General features: G+C 50.0%; 2 protein-coding genes across 2 annotated transcripts; one reads left to right on the top strand and one right to left on the bottom strand.

The window, feature by feature from the left end:
• Positions 1 to 741: 741 nt before the first annotated feature.
• Positions 742 to 21,867, top strand: NIPSNAP1 (nipsnap homolog 1). Its single transcript, XM_002743655.6, has 10 exons — positions 742 to 870; positions 9,196 to 9,323; positions 9,523 to 9,568; positions 10,413 to 10,507; positions 13,951 to 14,021; positions 14,167 to 14,307; positions 14,611 to 14,642; positions 14,974 to 15,068; positions 16,676 to 16,759; positions 20,698 to 21,867. The coding sequence occupies exons 1-10, from the start codon at positions 773 to 775 to the stop codon at positions 20,760 to 20,762; spliced, it is 855 nt and encodes a 284-aa protein (XP_002743701.1). The 5' UTR covers positions 742 to 772; the 3' UTR covers positions 20,763 to 21,867.
• On the bottom strand, positions 10,910 to 11,602 carry LOC128928793 (large ribosomal subunit protein eL29-like). The gene has a single exon (XM_054239821.2). It carries the CDS (start codon positions 11,454 to 11,456, stop codon positions 11,007 to 11,009), a length of 450 nt encoding a protein of 149 aa, XP_054095796.1. The 5' UTR covers positions 11,457 to 11,602; the 3' UTR covers positions 10,910 to 11,006.
• Positions 21,868 to 22,169: the final 302 nt, after the last annotated feature.

Below are 22,169 nucleotides of genomic sequence, written 5' to 3'. Positions count from 1 at the left end.
CAGGCTCATCTGGTCTTCGGGCCCGCACCCCGAGATCCACTCAGCACAAGAGAACAGCTTCGACCCCTATGATTGCATCTCCAACCTGCCCAATCTACTAGTACTCTCCACTCTCTGGCCCCCTACCCAGCAAATTATCCTTAATAAAACCCGGTCTCTCAGTTTTCAGGGAGACCGATTTGAGTAATAATACAACTCCGGTCTCCCATTCAGCCGGCTCGGCATGAATTAAACTCTCTATTGCAATTCCCGTCTCGATAAATACACTCTGTCTGGGCAATGGGCAAAATGAAGCCACGGGGTTGTTATACTGACCCTCTGCTGCACATCCCGGACAGCCCTGTTAAGAACCCTTGGTATGGGCGGACGCTGTAACTCACGCCTGTAATTCCAGCTCTTAGGGAGGCAGAGGCGGGAGGATAGTTTGAGCCCAGGAGTTCGAGACCTGCCTGGACAATATAGTGAGACCCCGTTCTCCACAAAAAAGAAAAAAACAAAAAGACAAAAAAAAAAAAAGTACCCACGCTTCCATTTTACCGTGGTGGGTCCTGAGGCCCAGAGTTGGCAAAGGGCTTGCTAAGGTCGCAGAGCGCGCAGAGGATTAGAACCCAGACTTCCAGCACCTGCGGAGTTGGAGACGCCCACGGGCCACGCCCACCTGACCGGTTGAGTGGAGGGAGCGGGCGAGCCGGAGGGGCGGGGTTTATTAGCGTTCCGCCTCCGCCACCCGGGTTTGGGGGTGGGGCCTTCCTGCAACCTTCGCGGCTCCAACATGGCTCCGCGGCTGTGCAGCATCTCTGTGGCGGCGCGGCGGCTGCTGGGGGGCCCAGGGCCCCGCGCCGGGGACGTTGCGGCTGCAGCTGCGGCGCGGTGAGAGCCCGGCCAGGAAGGGATAGACGCACGCGGCGAGGGTGCAGGGGCGGGGGCCAGGGTCTGGGCCGGGGGGGAGGGGCTGAGAGTCCTCGCTTGGAATCTGGGGGTTAGAGGCGGGGCCAGGATCAAGGCCTAGGGAGGGGTCTGAGCAAAGAATGGGGGAGGTGAGAAAAGGATGGGTAGGGTCTTTCTTCTGGTTGGGACCGGGTTGTAATGGGACCTGATGAAAGATGATGAGAAGGGCAGGTACTGGGCCCTGGAGAGTGGGAGAGGGCAGAGGACAGGAGGGGTGAGTGTCCCATTTCCAGGCGTAGCCTGTAAATTAACACCCACCGGGGGCTTCTAGTAGAGTCCGCTCCTCCCTCAGGACGTTCTAAGGGAAAGAGATGATGGCAGGGGAGCAGTGGGGGATCCCCAGGAGCCATGGTAGCACAGACCCTTTGCTCCCCCACCTCAAACTGTACAGGTGGCGAAACGGACTCCCGAGAGGGAATGGGAGTTGTCCAAGGTCACCCTCCCTGCTGTGCTGTAGCAGCACTGGATCTGGGACCCAGTCTGCCAATGCGCCTTGCACTGTGTACTCAACTGGTAGCCTCCTGGGAGGGGGAGGCTGGCTGGGCCATGTGCTCTCGGTCTGGGCTTTTGTTTGAGTCCTGCTCTGGGCTGAGCTGGGGCTTGGCCTCCCTGACTGGCCCTGGGCAGCTGCTCGCCCCTCGCTCCTTGGTACCCAGAGCCCCTGTACTTCCCCCGTCTCTCCATGTATCACCCTGCACAGTGATATATGACTTGGTGCTTGTCTGTCTCTCTCACTAGACCATGATCTCATTTTTCTCTGTTTCCCCAGCTTTCCACCCTCAGAGGGCTCAGGACTGTGTATGGTCAGGGAATGAGGCCAGGTCAGGTGCAGTGGCTCCCGCCTGTAATCCCAGCAGTTTGGGAGGCCTAGGTGGGCAGATCACTAGGTCAGGAGATCGAGACCATCCTGGCCAACTTGGTGAAAGCCCCTTCTCTACTAAAAATACAACAAAAAAATTTAGCTGTGCTAGTGGCGCACACCTGTAGTCCCAGCTGCTTGGGAGGCTGAGGCAGGAGAATCGCTTGAACCTGGGAGATGGAGGTTGCAGTGAGCCGAGGTGGAGCCAGTGCACTCCAGCCTGGTGACAAAGTGAACTCCATCTCAAAAAAAGTGAGGCCACCTGTCCCCCCACCCCCAACCTGTGGAAAGGAAGCAAGCATCCCTCCTGCCCTGCAGCCCAGGAATCAAGCTGCAAAGTTCTGTTAGAACTGAGATGTTACAGCACAGAGCAGTGGGGCTTTTGGACAGCTGGGAAAGAGGAGTGGCATGGGCCCCTCCCCACCCAGACTGCCCAGTAATTAGGGAGCAAGCTGACATCGTGGGAAGAGCCTAGAGTTTGCCTGGCATTAGCAAATCTAACTTAGACTTTCTAGGTGTGGTGACCTCAGCCCTCTTTAAGCCTTAGGTTCCCCATCTGTAAAATGGGAGTAATCAGACAGGATGTATCTCTTAGGGTTGTTGAGGATTAAAGACAGCCGTGGTTGGCTGGGTGTGGTGGCTCACACCTGTAAGCACTTTGGGAGGTCTCGAACTCGTCGTGAATTTGAGACCAATCTGGCCAACATGGTAAAACCCTGTCTTTACTAAAAATACAAAAAAGCATCTGGGCTTGGTGGCTCGTGCCTGTAATCCCAGCTACTCAGGAGGCTGAGGCAGGAGAATCGATTGAACCCAGCAGGTGGAGGTTGCAGTGAGCCGAGATCTCACCTGCACTGGAGTGTGGGTGACAGCAAGACTGTCTAAAAAAACAAAGGTGCTGTGGTTGTGAAGTGCCTAGCACTCCTTGCCCCTAGCCTATGTTTCAAGCAATTTCTGTGTGAGACCCACATAATGTTGAGACTCAAAGGGCCCTGGGAAGACCATCTTTTATGACCCCTTTATTTTCCAGATGAAGACATCAAGGTTGGGAAAGGGACAGAATTGATTGGTGGTAAAATCATTTATGTGGAAAACACCCAGAGGCCATACAAGGAGCATGGTTCTCAGAGGCAGCCTGCTGCCTCTCAGTAATCCTGGAGGAGTTGCTGAACCTCCGTCAGCCTCAGTTTCCTTTTTTATAAAGTGGGGATGGTGATCCCTGCTTGTTTTCAGCAGGATTGTTATGAAGACACTTGGATTAATATTTATCAAATCCCTCAAGGACTATCTTAGTTACTTATGCCTTAATTCTACATTGGATATCTGAGAACACTCCCTCCTGTCCCTCAGGCTGCCCATATCTCTCTGGAGTCACTAGTAGGGCCAGCAGCAGCCCTTCGTGCCTGTGAGGTTTGGGGGCAGTGAGGCTGCTGGGGTGGGGACAGAGCGTGTGCTTTGAAATCAGATGGACCTGAACCAGGCACCGTGGCTCACATCTATAATCTTAGCACTTTGGTAGGCCAAGGTGGGAGGATCGCTTGAGCCCAGCAGTTTGAGACCAGCCTGGGCAACATGGTAAGATCCTGTCTCTATAAAAAATACAAAAATTGGCTGGGTGCGGTCCCTTATGCCTGTAATCCCAGTACTTTGGGAGGCCAAGGTGGGTGGATCACCTGAGGTCAGGAGTTTGAAACCTGGCCAAAATGGTGAAACCCCGTCTTGACTGAAAATACAAAAATTAGCCAGGTATGGTAGCATGTGCCTGTAATCCCAGTTACTCAGGAGGCTGAGGCAGGAGAATCACTTGAACCAGGGAGGCGGAGGTTGCAGTGAGCCAAGATTACGCCACTGCACTCCAGGCTGGGTGACAGAGACTCCGTCTCAAAAAAAAAAAAAAAAAAAAAAATTAGTTGAGCATGGTGGTGTGGGCCTGTAGTCCCAGCTGCTTCAGAGGCTGAGGCAGGAGAATCGCTTGAACCTGGGAGGCAGACTTTGCAGTGAGCTGAGATAGTGCCATTGTACTCCAGCCTGCGTAACAGAGTGCGACTCAATCTCAAAAAACAACAATAACAAAAATTAGCCAGGCATGATGGTGCGCACTTGTGTTCTCAGCTACTCAGAAGGCTGAAGTAGGAGGATCATTTGAGTCTGGGAGATAGAGACTGCAGTGAGCCATGATTATGTCACTGTATTCCAGCCTGGATGACAGAGTGAGATCCTGTCTCAAAAAAAGAAAAAAATAGAAGAAAAAAAGGTGAAGCTGAGCTAGGATCAGAACCTGGGTTTGTCCACAGTTTGTGCTCTTAAGCACTAGTTCTGCTGTTGGTATTAAGGAAGGAAAGGACCTCGGATCCCTGCCTGAGTCAAGTCACTCTGGGTCAAGGTCTACCCTTTCTTTCCTTTCATACTTACCAGCTTTCATTATTCTCATGCAAGAATGTCTTAGCTCCCCCTTCATTCATTTCTCAGACTTGGACTTCGCACTCACCACGTGCCTGGCACTGCTCCAAGCATAAGGGATATAGCAGGGATATAACAGAACAGATAAGGTTTCTGCCCTTCTAGGGCTGCCTCCATTGTGGAGACTGACAATAAACAAAGCACATGGCTGGGTGCAATGGCTCATGCCTGTAATCCCAACACTTTGGGAGGCTGAGGCAGGTGGATCACCTGAGGTCAGAGTTTGAGACCAGCCTGACCAATATGGTGGAACCCCGTCTCTACTAAAAATACAAAATTAGCCAGGTATGGCATTGCATGCCTGTAATCCCAGCTACTCAGGAGGCTGAGGCAGGAGAAATCGCTTGGACCCAGGAGGTGGAGGTTGCAGTGAGCTGAGATCACACCAATATACACTCCAGCCTGGGCAGCAAGAGCAAAACTCCATTTCAAAAACAAAACAAAAACAAACAAACAAACAAAAAGCACATAATAAGCCAAAAGATATAGTTTGTTTTTTTTTTTTAATTTTTAGTAGAGATGACGTCTTGCTGTTTCCCAGGCTGGTCTCAAACTCCTGGGTTCAGCCTGGTGCAGTGGCTCAACGCCTGTAATCCCATCACTTTGGAAGGCTGAGGCAGGCAGATCACTTGAGGTCAGGAGTTTGAGACCAGCCTGACCAACATGGCAAAACCGCATCTCTACTAAAACACAAAAATTTTCCAGGTGTGGTATGCACCTGTAGTCCCAGCTACTTTGGAGGCTGAGGCAGGAGAATTGCTTGAACCCAGGAGGTGGAAGTTGCAGTGAGCTGAGATTGCGCCACTGCACTCCAGCCTGGGCTACAGAGCAAAACTTCATCTCAAAAAACAAAAAATGCTCCTGGGTTCAAGCTATCCTCCTTCCTCAGCCTCCCAAAGTGTTGGGATTACAGGCATGAGCCACCGTGCTCGTCCTAGTTTAGCGTTTTAGAAGGTGTTCTGGAACAAGTTAGAGAGCAGGGTAAGAGGGCTTAGGGAGGTCAACAGTAGGAGAACATTGTAATTTCACTGAGAAAGTGAAATTGAAATTTGTATTGGCAAAAGTGTCCTTGGGGATGCTGGCTTGGAGTTCAGACCCTTCTCTGATATCTTTGACAAGCCCCTTAGATTTTACCTGTAGAAAAGAGCTTTAGGGAGGGGCTCCACCACCCTGCTTGTTTGACAGATGGGGAAACTGAGGCCCATGGGCAGGAAGGATTACTGGGAGGAGACGGGAGCCCATCAGAGCTCTTGAAGTTTCCAGTGTTCTAGCCCCCAAACTCTCTCTTTAGGGCTGGCCACTTGACCGGTATTTATCTTGGTCAGTGCTGACGTTAGTAAATTACTCGGTCTAGTTCTTTTTAGAGCAAAGGTCTTGGTTGGCAAATAATAGGAGCTCCTCTCCTTCCTGCCCCTCTACATTAAAACAAAAGGTCAGGTCTTTCAGTGCCCAACCCGAGGTGGGGGTTGGCTTTTGAGGAAAGAGCCCTGGGTTGGTTCTTAACTCTGTCCTCTGACTTTCTGTTCGGCCTTGGGCAAGTCGTTTTCACTCTCTGGGCTTCTTTTTATTTTATCCTCTCAAGCATGGGAATACTAATAGTGCCAATACTGTAAGATCATTGCACAGTCAGTGAGATCATGCAGCTGAAAAGTGTATCACTGTCCGGGCGCGGTGGCTCACGCCTGTAATCCCAGCACTTTGGGAGGTGGGTAGATCACGAGGTAAAGAGATTGAGACCATCCTGGTCAACATGGTGAAACCCCGTCTCTACTAAAAACACAAAAAAATTAGCTGGGCATGATGGCACGTGCCTGTAATCCCAGCTACTCAGGAGGCTGAGGCAGGAGAATTGCCTGAACCCAGGAGGCGGAGGTTGCTGGGAGCCGAGATCGCACCATTGCACTCCAGCCTGGGTAACAAGAGCGAAACTCTATCTCAAAAAAAAAAGGAAAAGTGTATCACAGATCCCTGGCTTAGAGCCTCTCTTATTCTGGTCCGAAAATGTCACAGACCACACTACCCATCTAATGATAATTGTCTTTTTGGGCTGGGTTTGGTGGCTCACGCCTGTAACCCTGGCACTCTGGGAGGCGGATCACCTGAGGTCGGGAGTTCAAGACCAGCCTGACCAACATGGAGAAACCCTGTCTCTTCTAAAAATACAAAATTAGCCCGGCATGGTGGCGCATGCCTGTAATCCCAGCTACTCGGGAGGCTGAGGCAGGAGAATTGCTTGAACCTGGGAGGCAGATGTGGTGAGCCAAAATGGCTCCATTGCACTCTAGCCTGGGCAACTAGAGTAAAACTCGGTCTCAAAACAAAAAAAAGATAATTGTCTTTTTGCTAATAAAGCAAATGCATGTACAATGACCAAGAGAGTCCATGAATTCAGAAATGCTTAACATACTTCTAAAAATCTTTACAAAAAATTATAATGAATAAAGAAAAAGTTAGCCATCTCTTATTCCTTTTTCCGAGGTTAAGCAGTATTAACAGTTTGGGACAAGTCAATTCTTTTTTTTTTTTTCTTTCTTTCTTTTTTTTTCGGCAGGGGGGTTGGAAACAGTCCTACTCTGTCACCCAGGCTGGTGTGCATTGGTGCGATCTTGGTTCACTGCAGCCTCCACCTCCTGGATTCAAGCAATTCCGCCTCAGCCTCCCAAGTAGCTGGGACTACAGGCACACATCACCACTCCTGGCTAATTTTTTTGTATATATATATATTTTTTTAGTAGAAGTGGGGTTTTGCCATGTTGCCCAGGCTAGACTTGAACTCCGGAGCTTAGGCAATCCACCTGCCTTGGCCTCCCCAAAGTGCTAGGATTACAAGCATGAAGCATCATGCCCAGCCTTTTTTTTTTTTTTTTTGAGATAGGGTCTGGCTCTGTTGCCCAAGCTGGAGTACAGTGGCAAGATCTCGGCTCAGTACAGCTTCAACCTCCTGGGCTTAAGTGATCCTACCACCTCAGCCTCCCAAGTAACTGGGACTACAGGCACAAAACATCATGTCCAGCTAACTTTATTTTTTGTAGAAACAAGGTCTCATAAGGCTGTTCAGGCTTGTCTTGAACTCCTGGACTCAAGTGATCCTCCTGCCTCAGCCTCCAAAAGTGCTGGGTTTACAGGCATAAGCCAGTCATATTTATTTTATTTTTTGTAGAGATGGAGTCTCGTTTTGTTACCCAGGCTGGTCTTAAACTCCTGGGCTCAAGCAATCCCCTGACATCGGCCTCCCAAAGCACTGGGATTACAGGTTTTTAGCCACAGTGCCCAGCTGATTTTTAAATTTTATCAGTCTCAATGGCTGCTCCATACTTTGGAAAAAAGTGATGTTTTTATTTGTAAGACATTTGTTCTTTTTTTTTTTTTTTTTTTTTTGAGACGGATTCTCCCTTTGTCACCCAGGCTGAAGTACAGTGGCATGATCTCGGCTTACTGCAACCTCCACCTCCCAGGTTCAAGCAATCATCCTGCTTCAGCCTCTAGAGTAGCTGGGATTACAGGCGCCCACTACCACGTCTGGCTAATTTTTGTATCTTGAGTGGAGATGAGGTTTCGCAATGTTGGCCAGGCTGGTGTCAAACTTCTCACCTCAGGTGATCTACCCTCCTCAGCCTCCCAAAGTGCTGGGATTACAGGGGTGAACCACCATGCCCAGCCTAAGACATTTGTTCTAGCCACAAAAAAAGTCTTTAAAAGGGATAGGGCTGGCTAGGCAATAAACAACAAAGAAAAAAGGGATAGGGCTTGCTGCCACTCAGGGACCCCTCTTGCCAGGCTCCCTGGCTAGGATTGTCCCCATCGGGAGACTTCCTTTTCAGGTCTGGCTGTAAGCTTCACCAAGGCTATGGAGCAAGAAGATTGGTGGCCTCAAAATAAGCACCCCCTGCTCCCTGCTGGGACTCTTAGACCTTGGGTATGTGTTTAGGATGGGGGTGCAATTCTGGTCCAGTTAACACTGGCAGCACACACCCCACTGCCCTTAACCACGGTGCTCATGGGCAAAGCACATAGTCGATTTCATTGATTATTCATTCAATCTCACAGTATCCTATTGAGATAGGCAGAACAGGTATTGGCTGGATGAGTGAATGCATCTTGCTTTCCAATGGCTTTTACCCGCTCTATCTGCCACTATCTGCCAAACCAGCCCTGGGGACTGGCCAACTCACCTCCTTCTCTGTAGAGAGGAGAGTGTGCCCAGGTTGCCAGAAGCAGAGTTAAGGCTGGCTCACCTGGGCTCTTCAGAGACCTCTGCTATAATTGTGTCCCAAGGCCCATTTCTTCTAGCGGACTATGAGCTCCTCAAGGACAAAGCTTATTTGTATTTGGCTTTCCACTTTCCGGATCAGGGTGGAGACATGGACCAAGTGCACTGTGAGTGCTGGGGAGGATGGTGAGAGCAGTCTTCTTGTTAGAGGGGACAGAACTTGCAAAGAAAGCACAGAGTAACCACCTAGTGTGTTCAGGGAAGAGCACACCTGAAGAGTGTGGTGTACAGGTAAGGGGGCCGGAGAGGAAGCTGATGAGTTAGGTTGAGTTGTCAAGGGCTTTGGGCACGATGCAAGCTGAATTTGGGGTTGATCCTCTTGGCAAGAGGCTGCAGTTGTGTTACCCAAGAAGAGGACCTCTTGGAAGGGGGATGAAGTGGAGGCAGGGAGGCTAGAGAGAGATGTTGGAGGTAGGGCTGCCTCTCCTGGCCTCCTGAGGCTCTGCACAACTCCAAGAAGCCAACTGGGCAGCTGGAATCTCTGTGGAAAGGAGCTGGCTCCAGTAGCATTTCACACTTTGGAGCTGTCACAGGACTTCGTGGACCTGTTCCCAGAAATGTGGGTCACTGGTCTAGGAGAGCAGGACATCCAAGCAGATGGAATTTGCTGGGGCTCCCCCCACCTCCGCATGTCCCCATCAACTCCTCTGTCCTGCAGTTTCTATTCCAAGGACAATGAAGGCAGCTGGTTCCGCTCCCTCTTTGTTCACAAGGTGGATCCCCGGAAGGATGCCCACTCCACCCTGCTGTCCAAGAAGGAAACCAGCAACCTCTACAAGATCCAGTGTGAGTGGCTGCTGAGCTGACCAAACCAACCTCCGCCCTTTCAGTGGCTCTGGGGGCCTGTGAGGCTCCAGCATGGAGATGGAAGGGTCTGGAACATCCTCAGCTGTCCTGGGACCCGTGGCCTTGATGGGCTCCCTCCCCAAGTTCTTCCTTGTGTACACACCCTGCCTCACTTCTCACTCTCTGTCCTCTGTTGCAGTTCACAATGTAAAGCCGGAATACCTGGACGCCTACAACAGCCTCACGTGAGCATCCTGTATCCACCCATCCCAGCCTCTGCTTGGGTGGGGAACACACTCTCAGCAAATCCGCAGAACATCCTCCACTCCGTTGTTTTTGCAGAAGTCCAGGAGTTGTAGATTTCTTTTATTTCTTCCTTTTTTTTTTTCTTGAGACAGAGTTTCACTCTTGTTGCCCAGGCTGGAGTGCAATGGGGCGATCTTAGCTCACTGCAATCTCTGCCTTCCAGGTACAAATGATTCTCCTGTCTCAGCCTCCCAAGTAGCTTGGATTATAGGCATGTGCCATCACACCTGGCTAATTTTTTTCTATTTTGTAGAGACAGGGTTTCACCATGTTAGTCGCAAACTCCTGACCTCAGGTGATCCATTCGCCTCAGGCTCCCAAAGTGCTGGGATTACAGGTGTGTGCCACGGCACCCTGCTCCTTTTTCTTTTTTTTAAAGAGATGCAGTCTCCAAGAGGCAGAGGTTGCAGTGAGCCAAGATTGTGCCACTGCACTGCAGCCTGGGTGACAAGAGCAAAACTCCGTCTCAAAAACAACGACAAAGAAAGAGAGATGGGAGGGTCACACTTTGCTGCCCACACTGGTCTAAAACTACTGGGCTCAAGCAATCCTCCTGCCTCAGCCTCCCAGTGTTGGGATTACAGGTGTGAGCCACTGTGCCCAGCCAGGATGTAAATTTCAGAGTCGGAAGTCCTCAAGACCTCTTTCCTAGCTTCTGCATTTTAGAGATGGAAAGTCTGAGGCCTAGCCTCAGGGTCTGCAGTTTGAACTGAGTTTGAACCCTTATCTCAGAGGCCCTGGTGGCTGTGTGAATCCTGCCCCTTCTCTGTGCCCTTCCCATAGGGAGGCTGTGCTGCCCAAGCTGCACCTGGATGAGGACTACCCCTGCTCACTGGTGGGCAACTGGAACACATGGTATGGGGAACAGGACCAGGCAGGTAAGGTGGTCACCTAACCAGTGCCAGCCAAGGCCTTCAGCACCTTTCATACTAGGCCATCCTCCACTCCCTCTTCACAACAGCATCTGGCGGGGCTCTTCCTAAAATCTAATTGCCTCACTCCCCTTCTCAAACACCTGTCGTGGCTCCCCTGTGCCCTTAGGGAGACCCATGCAGCCTTTGAGTCCTTCCCAGCCCCACCTCCAGCCTCACGGCACCACATCCTCCTTGCTCAGTGCTGTGCTGCCCAGGACTCAATTCCTCAGATTGACAGTTTCATTCTTTAGTTCCAGACTACTGCTCATGCTCTTTCTTCTGCCTTAAGCATGATTTCTTCCTTGCCTGCTTAAACTGGATCACCCGTCTTTTATTATTATTATATTTTTCCTGCCTCAGGTTTATTTGTACAAATAGCATAGGAGGACCCCAGCCCCATGCAGATGGCAGTCCTGGGGGGTCCCACCAGTCCTTCTGTCCTCACGTTGGCAGACAGAGATGTCTACTCTGAAGCCTTTGTAGGGGCCTGGGCACCTTTGGGAGCCTGAGCTGGAACTGAAGCTGGAGCTGCAGCCTGGGCCTTGGTTTGATCCTTGGCCTTGGCCTTGACCTTTGGCCGGCAGAGCCTGAGCCCCTTCCCAAGCTTAGGGTGGGCAATGCAGGCAAGTCGATGGAGCTTGTGGCTGACACCCTTTGGCATCTTGGGCTTAACCTCCTTGGGCTTTACAAGGGCCTTGATGGCCTCGGCACGTGCACTCATCGCCTTGGCATTGTTGGCCTGTGTCTTCTTTAGGCCCTTCTTGTTGTGCTTTTTGGCAAAGTGCATGTTCCTCAGGAACTTGGGGTCCACCCCCTTAAGAGATTCGTATCTTTGTGATCGGGGTTTCTTGATGCCATTTCTATGCCATTTTCGAGACTGGTTGTGTGTGGTGTGGTTCTTGGACTTGGCCATGTCTGCACCTAAGCCATGGTTCCCGAAGCACCTAGCCGTCTTTTATTATTTTTGTGTCAGAGTTTTGCTCTTGTTGCCCAGGCTGGAGTGCAGTAGTGCAATCTTGGCTCACCACAACCTCTCCCTCCTGGGTTCAAGTGATCTTCCGGCCTCAGCCTCATGAGTAGCTGGGATTACGGATTCCCACCACCATGCCCAGCTAATTTTTATATTTTTTAATAGATACAGGGTTTCACCATGTTGGAAAGGCTGGTCTTGAACTCCTGACCTCAGTGATCTGCCTGCCTTGGCCTCCCAAAGTGCTGAGATTACAGGCATGAGCCACTGCACCTGGCCTTTTTTTTTTTTTTTTTCCTTTTTCTTGTGAAACAGGGTCTCACTCTGTCACCCAGGCTGGCGTGTAGTGGTGTGATCTCAGCAACCTCTGTATCCTGAGTTCAAGTGCTTCTCCTGCCTCAGCCAGCCTACCAGGTAGCTGGGATTTTGGGTGTGTGCCACCATGCCTGGCTAATTTTGTATTTTTAGTAGAGATGGGGTTTCACCATGTTGGTCAGGATGGTCTCGAACTCCTGACCTCAGGTAATCTGCCCACCTCAGCCTCCCAAAGTGCTGGGGTTATAGGCGTGAACCACCACTCCTGGCTTATTTTTTTTTAATTTTTCTATTTGGGACAGGGTCTTGTTCTGTCATCCAGTTTGGAGTGCAGTGGTATGATCATAGCTCACTGCAACCTCGAACTCCTGGGCTCAGGAGATCCTCTTACCGCCGCTTCTCCAGTAGCTGGGACCACAGGCATGCACCACCATGCCTGAGCCAATTGTTTTGTTTTGCTTTGTAGAGATGAGGTCTTGGTATGTTGCCCAGGCTGGTCTCAAACTCCTGGGCTCAAGTGTTCCTCCTGCTTTGGCCTCCTAGAGTGTTGGGATTGCAGACCTGAGCCACTGTGCTTGGCTGATCTTGAGGTTTTTTGTTTGTTTGAGATGGAGTCCCCCAGGCTGGAGCGCAGTGGCAATATCGCAGTTTACTGCAAGCTCTGCATCCTAGGTTCAGGTGATTCTCTTGCCTCAGCCTCCTGAGTAGCTGGGATTACAGACACGCGCCACCACACCTGGCCAATTTTTGTATTTTTAGCAGAGACAGGGTTTTGCCATATTGGTCAGGTTGGCCTCAAACTCCAGACCTCAGGTAATCAGCCCACCTCGGCCACCCGAAGTGCTGGATTACAGGTGTGAGCCACTGCGCCCAGCCTTTTAATATTTTTTGAAACTGAGTTAGGTCTTGTTGCCAAGGCTAAAGTGCAATGATGTAATCTCACCTCACTGCAATCTCCATCTCCCGGGTTCAAGCAATTCTCCTGCCTCAGCCTCCTGAGTAGCTGGGATTACTGGTATACGCTACCATGCCTGGCTAATTTTGTAATTTTAGTAGAGATGGGGTTTAGCCATGTTGATCAAGCTGGTTTTGAACTTCTGACCTCAGGTGATCCACCCGCCTTGACCTCCCAAAGTTGATTTTTCAAAAATTTAATTTAATTTAATTATAAATTAATTAATTAATTAATTTGAGACGGAGTTTCACTCTGCCACCCAGGCTGGAGTGCAGTGGCACAATCTTGACTTACTGCAACCTCCATCTAACAGGTTCAAGTGATGCTCCTGCCTCAGCCTCCTGAGTAGCTGGGATTTCAGGTGTGTGTCACCACGCCCAGCTGATTTTTGTATTTTTAATAGAGATGGGATTTCACCCTGTTGGCCAGGCTGGTCTCAAACTCCTAACCTCAAGTGATTTGCCTGCCTTGGCCTCCTAGAATGCTTACAGGCCTAGCCAATAATAGGGTTTTTAGAAATTCTAACAGTACAAAGAGTTTTCCAGGCAAAGTAAGCTTCCCTCCTGCATGAGGACCCACAGGCCTCCATTCTATGTCCCAGGGGCATCTACTGTCAGTCTCTTAAAGTCGCTATTAAGAGGTGATGCGTAAATCAGCATCTCTGGATGTGTCCTTGCCCCCTCAACATATCACATATACTCTTCTGTTCCTTGGTTCTTTTTTTCAGTGCACTGTCTTGGAATGTTCCATATCAGTCCATCAAATCTCCCCTGTCCTTTTGTCCAGCTGCCCCTTTGAGGCCTGGTGGTCTTCCTTATGCATGTTCCCAGGGCACAGGACACATCTGATCCTGTTGTTGCTATTTAAGGAAGGTGGGGTAGGTAGGAGCATTATTCCCATTTTCAAGATGAGAACATTGAGGCCTAGAGCAGTTTAAAGCCACTGGGCTGAGCTAGAGCTCAACTCCAGTTCTCCTAGACCTGTGTCTGGGGTCATCCCCTCCACAGCATGGTTCTCCACCACGGCAGAGGAAACTCAGAGAGTCTTGCTGCTACAGGGAACCGGGTCACCTGCCTCCCCCACCACATGTACACTCAACTAACCTTGGGGAGGCCATCTGCTGGGGGTCCCAGCAACCCACTGACCTATACCTCTCACCCCCAACAGTGCACCTGTGGCGATTTTCAGGTGGCTACCCAGCCCTCATGGACTGCATGAACAAGCTCAAAAACAATAAGGTATGTTAGTGTCCTCTCAGCACACCTCTCTGGATGTTAGAGGCAGCCCAGTCCTGTGCTGGGGACTCCTCTGCCACCCCATGAGGCACACTGTCAGGATGGAGGGCACTTCCTAGTAGCTGTGCCTTTACCACCATGCCCGCAGGAGTACCTGGAGTTCCGAAGGGAGCGGAGCCAGATGCTGCTGTCCAGGAGAAACCAGTTGCTCCTCGAGTTCAGCTTCTGGAATGAGCCACAGCCCAGAGTGGGTCCCAACATCTATGAGCTGAGGACATATAAGCTCAAGGTGCCTCCCTCCAACGGACCCCTTACTACCCCCCAACTTCCCTGCTGCAGTGCTGCTTTGCAGCTGCCCCAACACCTAGACTGGGGCTTCTGGCTTCTCCTTTCCTGTGGGCTCAGGGCAGAGTTGTGTACACGTGTGTAAACATGCATATACCAGGTGTGCATCAGGGCATGAGAGTGAGGCCACACAGCCGCTGGAGCTGGGGAGGTGGGGAGACAGGGCAGTTTCCCCTCCTTGCTTGGCTGTGATGTTATGAATACAAGGTGGGGGCTCATTCCCATCATCTCTTTGGTTCTCTTTCAGCCAGGAACCATGATCGAGTGGGGGAACAACTGGTAAGTGTCAGCACCAGGACTGGGGTTGGGTGATAACCTGCTTACCTGCCCCACCAAGGTGGGCCACCTTTTTCAGGGCCATAGCACAGGGAACTCAGTACCCTCTGCCCCACAAGGATTTGGGAGAAGGCTCCAACCAGGAGGTGAGGATCTCCTAGAAGATTGTGAGCCCTCCGTTGGTAGAACACCCAGCCATCAGCCCTTTCCCATAGCATCCTGGAGAACCGTGGGTTCTACCTAGGCCCCTCCTGTGAGGTGTGGCCAAGGAATCAGCCTCAGTACTCTTTGCACCAGCCCTGGCTTCTGCCTCATATTATTCTGCCTTCTCCAGGGCTCGGGCCATCAAGTACCGGCAGGAGAACCAGGAGGCAGTGGGTGGCTTCTTCTCACAGATTGGAGAGCTCTATGTGGTGCACCATCTCTGGGGTAGGTTGGGGACCTTCCAGGAGCCTTTTGTGAGTTCTCTTTTTCCGTTGTCACTCTCTGTAGCCAATGGGGATGCATTAGTGTCCTCACAGAACTTAATGTTGTAGCCTGAGACACTATCTTAGATGTAATGTCACAAAAAGATCAACTTCAGATTATTACTAATCATATTTGGAGAAAATAGGGAGGCCAGGTGTGGTGGCTCATGCCTGTAATCCTAGTACTTTGGGGAGCTGAGGTGGGTGGATCACCTGAGGTCAGGAGTTCGAGACCAGCCTGGCCAATGTGGTGAAACCTGTCTCTTCTAAAAGTACAAAAATTAGCTTGTTTTGGTGATGCACATCTGTAGTCCCAGCTACTCAGGAGGTTGAGGCAGGAGAATGGCCTGAACCCAGAAGGCAGAGGCTGCAGTGAGCCGAGATCACACAACTGCACTCCACCCTGAGTGACAGAGCGAAACTCCGTCTCAAAAAAAAAAAAAAAAAAAAAAAAGGCCCTGTGGTAGGGCAAGGCCTTCGGAGTTTTGAGGTGTGGCAAGAAGGCTGGTATGGAGTGAGTAAGGCAGAATGTGGGAAGATGGAACAGGAGACAGGGAATGAGTTGGCATTTATTATAAATGCAACGAGAGACTATTCATTTCAAACAACAGTGACATGACCTGATTTTTGCGCTAGTATGATTTCTCTGGCTGCTCTCTGCTTTGTTAAGAGTGCTTGGTAGGGGAGCAAGAGAGAAAGCAGGGCTTCAGGAGGCTGTTACTCTACGTCAGGCAAGAGGGAATGGACAGTGGGATGCTGAGAAGTCCACAGATTCATTAGTCTAGAGGTGGAATCAATGGGACATGTGGATGAATTGTCTGTGTGGGGCAAGAGAAGGAGAAGGGCATTCCAGAAGATCTCCCGGGCTTGTGCTTCAGCCGCTGTGTGTTGTTTACTGAGTCTGGGAGGTTTAGGGAAGGAGTAAGTCATTGGGGCCAGGAGCCTAATCTTGGCCCTTGGCAGTGTTACTTTTTTTCTTTTTTGAGAGGAAGTCTCACTCTGTCACTTAGGCTGGAGTGTAGTAGTGCAATCTTGGCTCACTGCAACCTCCACGTCCCGGGTTCAAGTGATTCTCGTGCCTCATGCTCCTGAGTAGCTGGGATTACAGGTGTGTACTACCATGCCCAACTAATTTTTGTATTTTTAATAGAGGCAGAGTTTCACCATGTTGGCCACACTGGCCTCGAACTCCTAGCCTCAAGCAGTCCACCCGCCTCAACCTCCCAAAGTGCTGGGATTACGGGCATGAGCCTCCGTGCCCACCTGGAAGTGTTACATTTAAAATGCTGACACACCAAAGTAGAGATGTCAAGTAGGCAGTAGATGGATATAGGAGTCTGGAGCCCTTGGGAGCGCTTGCAAGTAGAAATATAAATGTAGGTGATATTAACATAGTTACTGATTGGATGGATTGTTAAAGCAGACAGTGTTTGCTAGCAGTCCGAGGGAGACAGCTAGGGAGGAGGAGACAGCAGGGTAGGGTTTGAGGGGCAGTGCAAAGCGGGCCCTATGCTGGGTAAGGGATCCGATCCTCTGTGCCTGAGGAATGAGCCTTTGCCTTTCTCACAGCCTATAAAGACCTGCAGTCTCGGGAGGAGACTCGAAACGCTGCCTGGAGGAAGAGAGGCTGGGATGAAAATGTCTACTATACAGGTAAGTGAAGCTTTTGGAGGTCTTCTGCTGAGAGCCCTGTCTGAGGACGGAATCCCCTCTGCAAGGAGATCCAGCCTTTCTTGATTACCTCCAGTGATGGAGAACTCACTTTTAAGACAATGAGTTAGTGGGTTTCTATCCCAGTGGCACACTCCATAGGATACCAGCAGGCCTAGGTCAGTACTCTAGGGGCTGATAACATAGCCAGGGCCATGCTTCTGCTTAGATGTGGATTAGCGAGCATCCATTGTGACCTTGGGCACAGTTCTTCACCTCACCGAGGCTGTTCCCTCATCTGTAAGATGGTGATGGTGATAGTGCCTCCCTCAGAGGGCTGTAAGGGAAGATTCTACAAACTATTTTGTTTTATGATTTCATATTTTATTTATTTATATTTATTTTTAAATGTTATTTGAGACAGAGTATCACTCTGTTGTCAGGCTGGAGTGCAGTGGCGCAATCTCGGCTCACTGCAACCTCTGCCTTCTGCGTTCAAGCAATTCTCCTGCCTCAGCCTCCCGAGTATCAGGGACTACGGGTGTGTACCACCACACCCAGCTAATTTCTGTGTTTTTAGTAGCAATGAGGTTTCACCATGTTGGCCAAGATGGTCTCAGTCCCTTGACCTTGTGATCTGCCTGCCTCAGCCTCCCAAAGTGCTGGGATTACAAATGTGCGCCACTGAGCCCGGCCCTATTTTGTTTATTTTTGAGACAGAGTCTTGTTCTGTCGCCCAGGCTGGAGTACGGTGGCGTGATCTTGGCTCACTGCAACCCTTGCCTCCCAGGTTCAAGCGATTCTCTTGCCTCAGCCTCCCTAGTATCTGGGATTACAGGCATGTGCCATCATGCCTGATTAATTTTAGTATTTTTAGCAGAGACAGGGTTTCACCATATTGGCTAGGCTGGTCTGAAATTCCTGACTTCAGGTGATCTGCTGGCCTTGGCCTCCCAAAGTGCTGGGATTATAGGCGTGAGCCACTGCACTCGGCCCAGAGACTCATTTATAAAAAGTGCTTTCTCCAGGGTCTGTCACAAAGGAACCATGTAGAACATTATTTTATTTTAATACTTTAAGTTCTGGGGAGGAAATGTTTATGAACAAGGTTTTTGTTTTTGTAGAGATGCAGTCTTGCTATGTCGCCCAGGCTGGTCTCGAACTCCTGGGCTCAAGCAGTCCTCCCCCCTCAGCCTTCCAAAGTGCTGGGATTATAGGCATGAGCCACTGTGCCCATAGTTTTTTTGCTCAAGGTGTTCGCTACTTTGCTAGGAACCCTGAAACCACCTAGAGTCAGTGGGTGTTAATCGAGCCCTCACTGTGTGCTGGGAATTGTGGTGGGTAGGTGGTTGAGGGGCACATAAATGAACAAGAGCCTGTCCTGGCCACTGAGAAGCTTACAGGGATCACTTACCAAGTGGTATGAGGGAGGATGTGTCTGCTGAAGGAGTTAGCAGGAGACTTGCTATTCAGTGTGGTCCCAGCCGGGTGTAGTGGCTCATAACTGTAATCCCAGCACTTTGGGAGGCCGAGGCAAGAGGATCACTTGAGGCCAGTAGTTTAAGACCGGCCTGGGCAACATAAGGAGACCCCCATCTCTACACAAAAATTTTTTTTTAAATTAGGCCAGGTGCAGTGGCCCATGCTTGTAATCCCAGCACGTTGGGAGGACAAGTGGGAGGATCACAAGGTCAGGAGATCAAGACCATTCTGGCCAACATGGTGAAACCCTGTCTCTACTAAAATACAAAAAATTAGCTGGGTGTGGTGGCAGGCACCTGTAGTCCCTGCTACTCTGGAGACTGAGGCAGAAGAATCACTTGAACCAAGGAAGTGGAGGTTGCAATGAGCCGAGATCACGCCACTGCACTCCAGCCTGAGCAACAGACTGAGACTCCATCTCAGAAAGAAAAAATTAGTGGGCGGGGTCCAAAGTGGCTCCGGCCGAATGTTGTGGCGCTTGCGAAGGCGAGGTCATGAGTTCACGGCTCACACTGATTGGCAAAAAAAAAAAAAAAAAAAGAAAAGAAAAAATTAGTGGGATGTGGTGGTATCCACCTATAGTCCCAGCTACTTGGAAGGCCGAGGTGGGAAGATTGCTTGAGCCCAGGAGTTTGAGGCTACAGTGAGCCATAATTGTGCCATTGCACTCCAGCCTGTGCAACAGTGAGACCTGTCTCAAAATAAATAAATAAATAAAAATAAAAAACAGGCCAAGCACAGTGGCTTACACCTGTAATCCCAGCACTATATGAGGTCAAGATGCGTGGATCAGTTGAGCCCAGGAGTTTGAGACAAGTCTGGGCAATATGGTGAAACCCTGTCTCTACTAAAAATACAAAAATTAGCCAGGTGTGGTAACATGAACCTGTAATCCCAGCTACTCGGGAGGCTGAGACACAAGAATCACTGAAACCAGGAGGTGGAGTTTGCAGTGAGCCAAGATCTTGCCACTGCACTCCAGCCTGGGAGACAGAGTGAGACCCTGTCTCAAAAAAAATAAATAAAATACAAAACAAAATCAAGTGTGGTCCCAACAGACAGTATTAGCATCCCCTGGGAGCTTGTTAAACATGACAAATCTCCATTAGGCCAGCACTTTGGGAGGCTGAGATGGACATATTACCTCCATGAGGTCAGGAGTTCGAGACTAGCCAACCAACATGGAGAAACCCCATCTCTACTAAAAATACAAAATTAGCCGGTGCGGTGGTGCATCCCTGTCTGTAATCCCAGCTACTTGGGAGGCTGAGGCAGGAGAATCACTTGAACCTGGGAGGCAGAGGTTGCAATGAGCTGCGATCATGCCATTGCACTCCAGCCTAGGCAACAAGAGTGAAACTTGGTCTCAAAAAAAAAAAAAAAGAATGATAAATCTCAAACTTCCTGCAATCTACTGAATCAGAATCTGCACATTAACAGAACTGCCAAGTGATTTATATGCACATTAAAGTTTGAAAAGCTCTGAGCAAGAGGAAAGAGTCTAACCTCCTGGATGACCTTGAGCTGACCCTTTCTAGGCTGCAGCCTCCCCATCTGGAAAATGAGGCAGTTGGATTAAATCAGTGTTTTTCAAGCCTCAGCCTCTTGAGGACCCTGCTCACAGCTTTTGTCCTGGCAGTATACTATCATTATAATTATTTTCTTGTTTTGTTTTCTTTTCTGTTTTTTAGAGATGGGGTTTCACCACTTTGGCCAGGCTGGTCTCGAACTCCTGACCTCAGGTGATCTGTACGTCTCGGCCTCCCAAAGTGCTGAGATTACAGGTGTGTGCCACTGCACCTGGCCTCTTTGTTTTTTGAGACGGAGTTTTGCTCTTGTTGCCCAGGCTGGAGTGCAATGGCTCAGTCTCGGGTCACTGCAACTTCTGCCTCCTGGGTTAAAGTGATACTCCTGCCTCAGCCTCCCAAGTAGCTGGGATTATAGGCACGCACCACCATGCCCAGCTAATTTTGTATTTTTAGTAGAGAACATCGTTTCTCCATGTTATCAGGGTGGTCTGGAACTCCTGACCTCAGGTGATCCGCCCTCCTCAGTCTCCCAAAGTGCTGGGATTACAGGTGTGAGCCACTGTGCCCAGCTGCTATTTTTCTTTAAATCTCCCTACTTTGTTTTGAACCCAGCTTTGTCCTCAGCAATAATATCTACGAAATCACTTTTCCCTCTGCTAATTATTATTTTCAAACACAAGGAAAATAAACATGTAACTATTAAAATTTAAGAAAATGTTATTCGTATCACCACTGAAGTCCTATCTTATCCTATAATTTTAGGGATCTGGTGGTCTTCATGGGCCCTTTTAGGAGGGCAATGGGACATTCCTTTCACAGCATCTGGGTCCTCCTCCTCCCCACTCAAAGGCCAACATGTGTGGGTGGGGCCAGGGAGGTTGTTGGCTTGCTTGAGGCCCCTGCATGACCTCTGCTTTTCTCTCTCTGCAGTCCCCCTGGTGCGACACATGGAGTCTCGGATCATGATCCCCTTGAAGATTTCACCTCTCCAGTGATGCTGCCTACACCTCCACCTCCTTCCCCTTCTCCCTCAGGGCAACCCCGACAGACAGTGGCGCTCCTGGTTCTGCTGTGATGGTTTTGTCTTGGCTCTGGGAGGACTCTGAGGGGCAGTGCTCAGCTCAGACAAGGGGGAACTGAAGGATGACAAGTTCTGAGGATTTACAGCTCTGCCCAGGCACTTTGCACCTTCCCTACCTGCCTCCTTCCCCCTGCTAGAAGTAGTTTCTAATTTCCCTGAATGAAGGATAGCGATATTTTAGGCCTTCTTATATATTCTCCTAAGATTCCTCATCTCAAGGCTACTAGTCCCCAATTATCACCCACAGAAATCTTCCATTTAGCTTGCACAAAAGGTAGCATGTCCAGTGGCTACAGGTGGGGTGGGAAGAGAGGAGGCCAGGCCAGGCCCTCAGGAATTCCCTGGTCTCCACTGGGCCACCCACTTGCTGGACAGTCTGAGCCAAGTCCCTCCTGCTAGAGAAAAGCCTGGGACTGCCAAAAAAAAACCAACAACAACAAAAAACACCTCATCAGCAGAGTCAGAAGGAGGTCCAGACATTCCACCCAGACAGTCTGGAGAAAGGGATGGGAGCCAGGAAGGATTTGGGGGCAAGAGACAGACACATAACAGGAACTTAGAAGGTAGAACTTAGAATTCAGAACTTGGGCTTCAACTGAAGAATTTGGAATCTGGAATAGAGAATTGGGAAGATAGAACAGAGATGACAGAAGACCACTTGAAAAGAAGTTCCTAATACTAGATGGAGAGTGGCTTGGCTATTTTACCCTACATATTGGGGTTGAGAACTTAAAAGTGTAGTTCCACTCCTTCTATGCAGAAAGTCTCTCCTGCCCTCCCTCCTTCCTGCAGGCAAATGTACAGGCCAGGGCCTGTTTCCTCACCCTATCTTACCTCTCCCCTACTTCGCCTTCATTCTGCAGGGCCGCCTGGTGTGTGGAGGGGGGTCAGTGACTCTGGGGGTCTCCACAGTGACCCCCATACCTCATCATGAACCCTTGGGTAGCTTGATTCTGTTTCCCATCCAGGAAAACTTGTGCTGGAGTTGTTGATGGAACCAATTAAATATTTACTATAAACCACAGTGTCCTTTCTTCATCTGCAAGGAACTTTAGCAGGTGCCTAAGGCAGGGCACAGTAGAGCTGGTGGGCTTAGTCCCATATGGCAGATCTGTCCTCCTGGAGGGTATTATGTTCTTGAGCTATTCTCAAGAATCAGTAGTGGCTGCGCATGGTGGCTCAGGCCTGTAATCCCAGTACTTTGGGAGCCCCAGGCAGGCAAATCACTTGAGGTCAGGCCTGGGCAACATGGTGAAATCCTGTCTCTACTAAAAATACAAAAATTAGCTGTGCATGGTGGTGCATGTCTGTAATCCCAGCT

Source organism: Callithrix jacchus, chromosome 1, assembly GCF_049354715.1.
Source record: "Callithrix jacchus isolate 240 chromosome 1, calJac240_pri, whole genome shotgun sequence".
Classification (NCBI taxonomy): Eukaryota; Metazoa; Chordata; class Mammalia; order Primates; family Cebidae; genus Callithrix; species Callithrix jacchus.
Note: the sequence above shows the minus strand (reverse complement) of the source record. Positions and strands in the feature narration are given on the sequence as shown.

Coding starts and splice junctions, on each gene's coding strand:
- NIPSNAP1 (XM_002743655.6), top strand. CDS start 773: ATGGCTCCGCGGCTGTGCAGCATCTCTGTGGCGGCGCGGCGGCTGCTG. Junction 9,324..9,522: donor CAACCTCTACAAGATCCAGT/GTGAGTGGCTGC, acceptor CCTCTGTTGCAG/TTCACAATGTAAAGCCGGAA. Junction 9,569..10,412: donor GACGCCTACAACAGCCTCAC/GTGAGCATCCTG, acceptor CCCTTCCCATAG/GGAGGCTGTGCTGCCCAAGC.
- LOC128928793 (XM_054239821.2), bottom strand. CDS start 11,456: ATGGCCAAGTCCAAGAACCACACCACACACAACCAGTCTCGAAAATGG.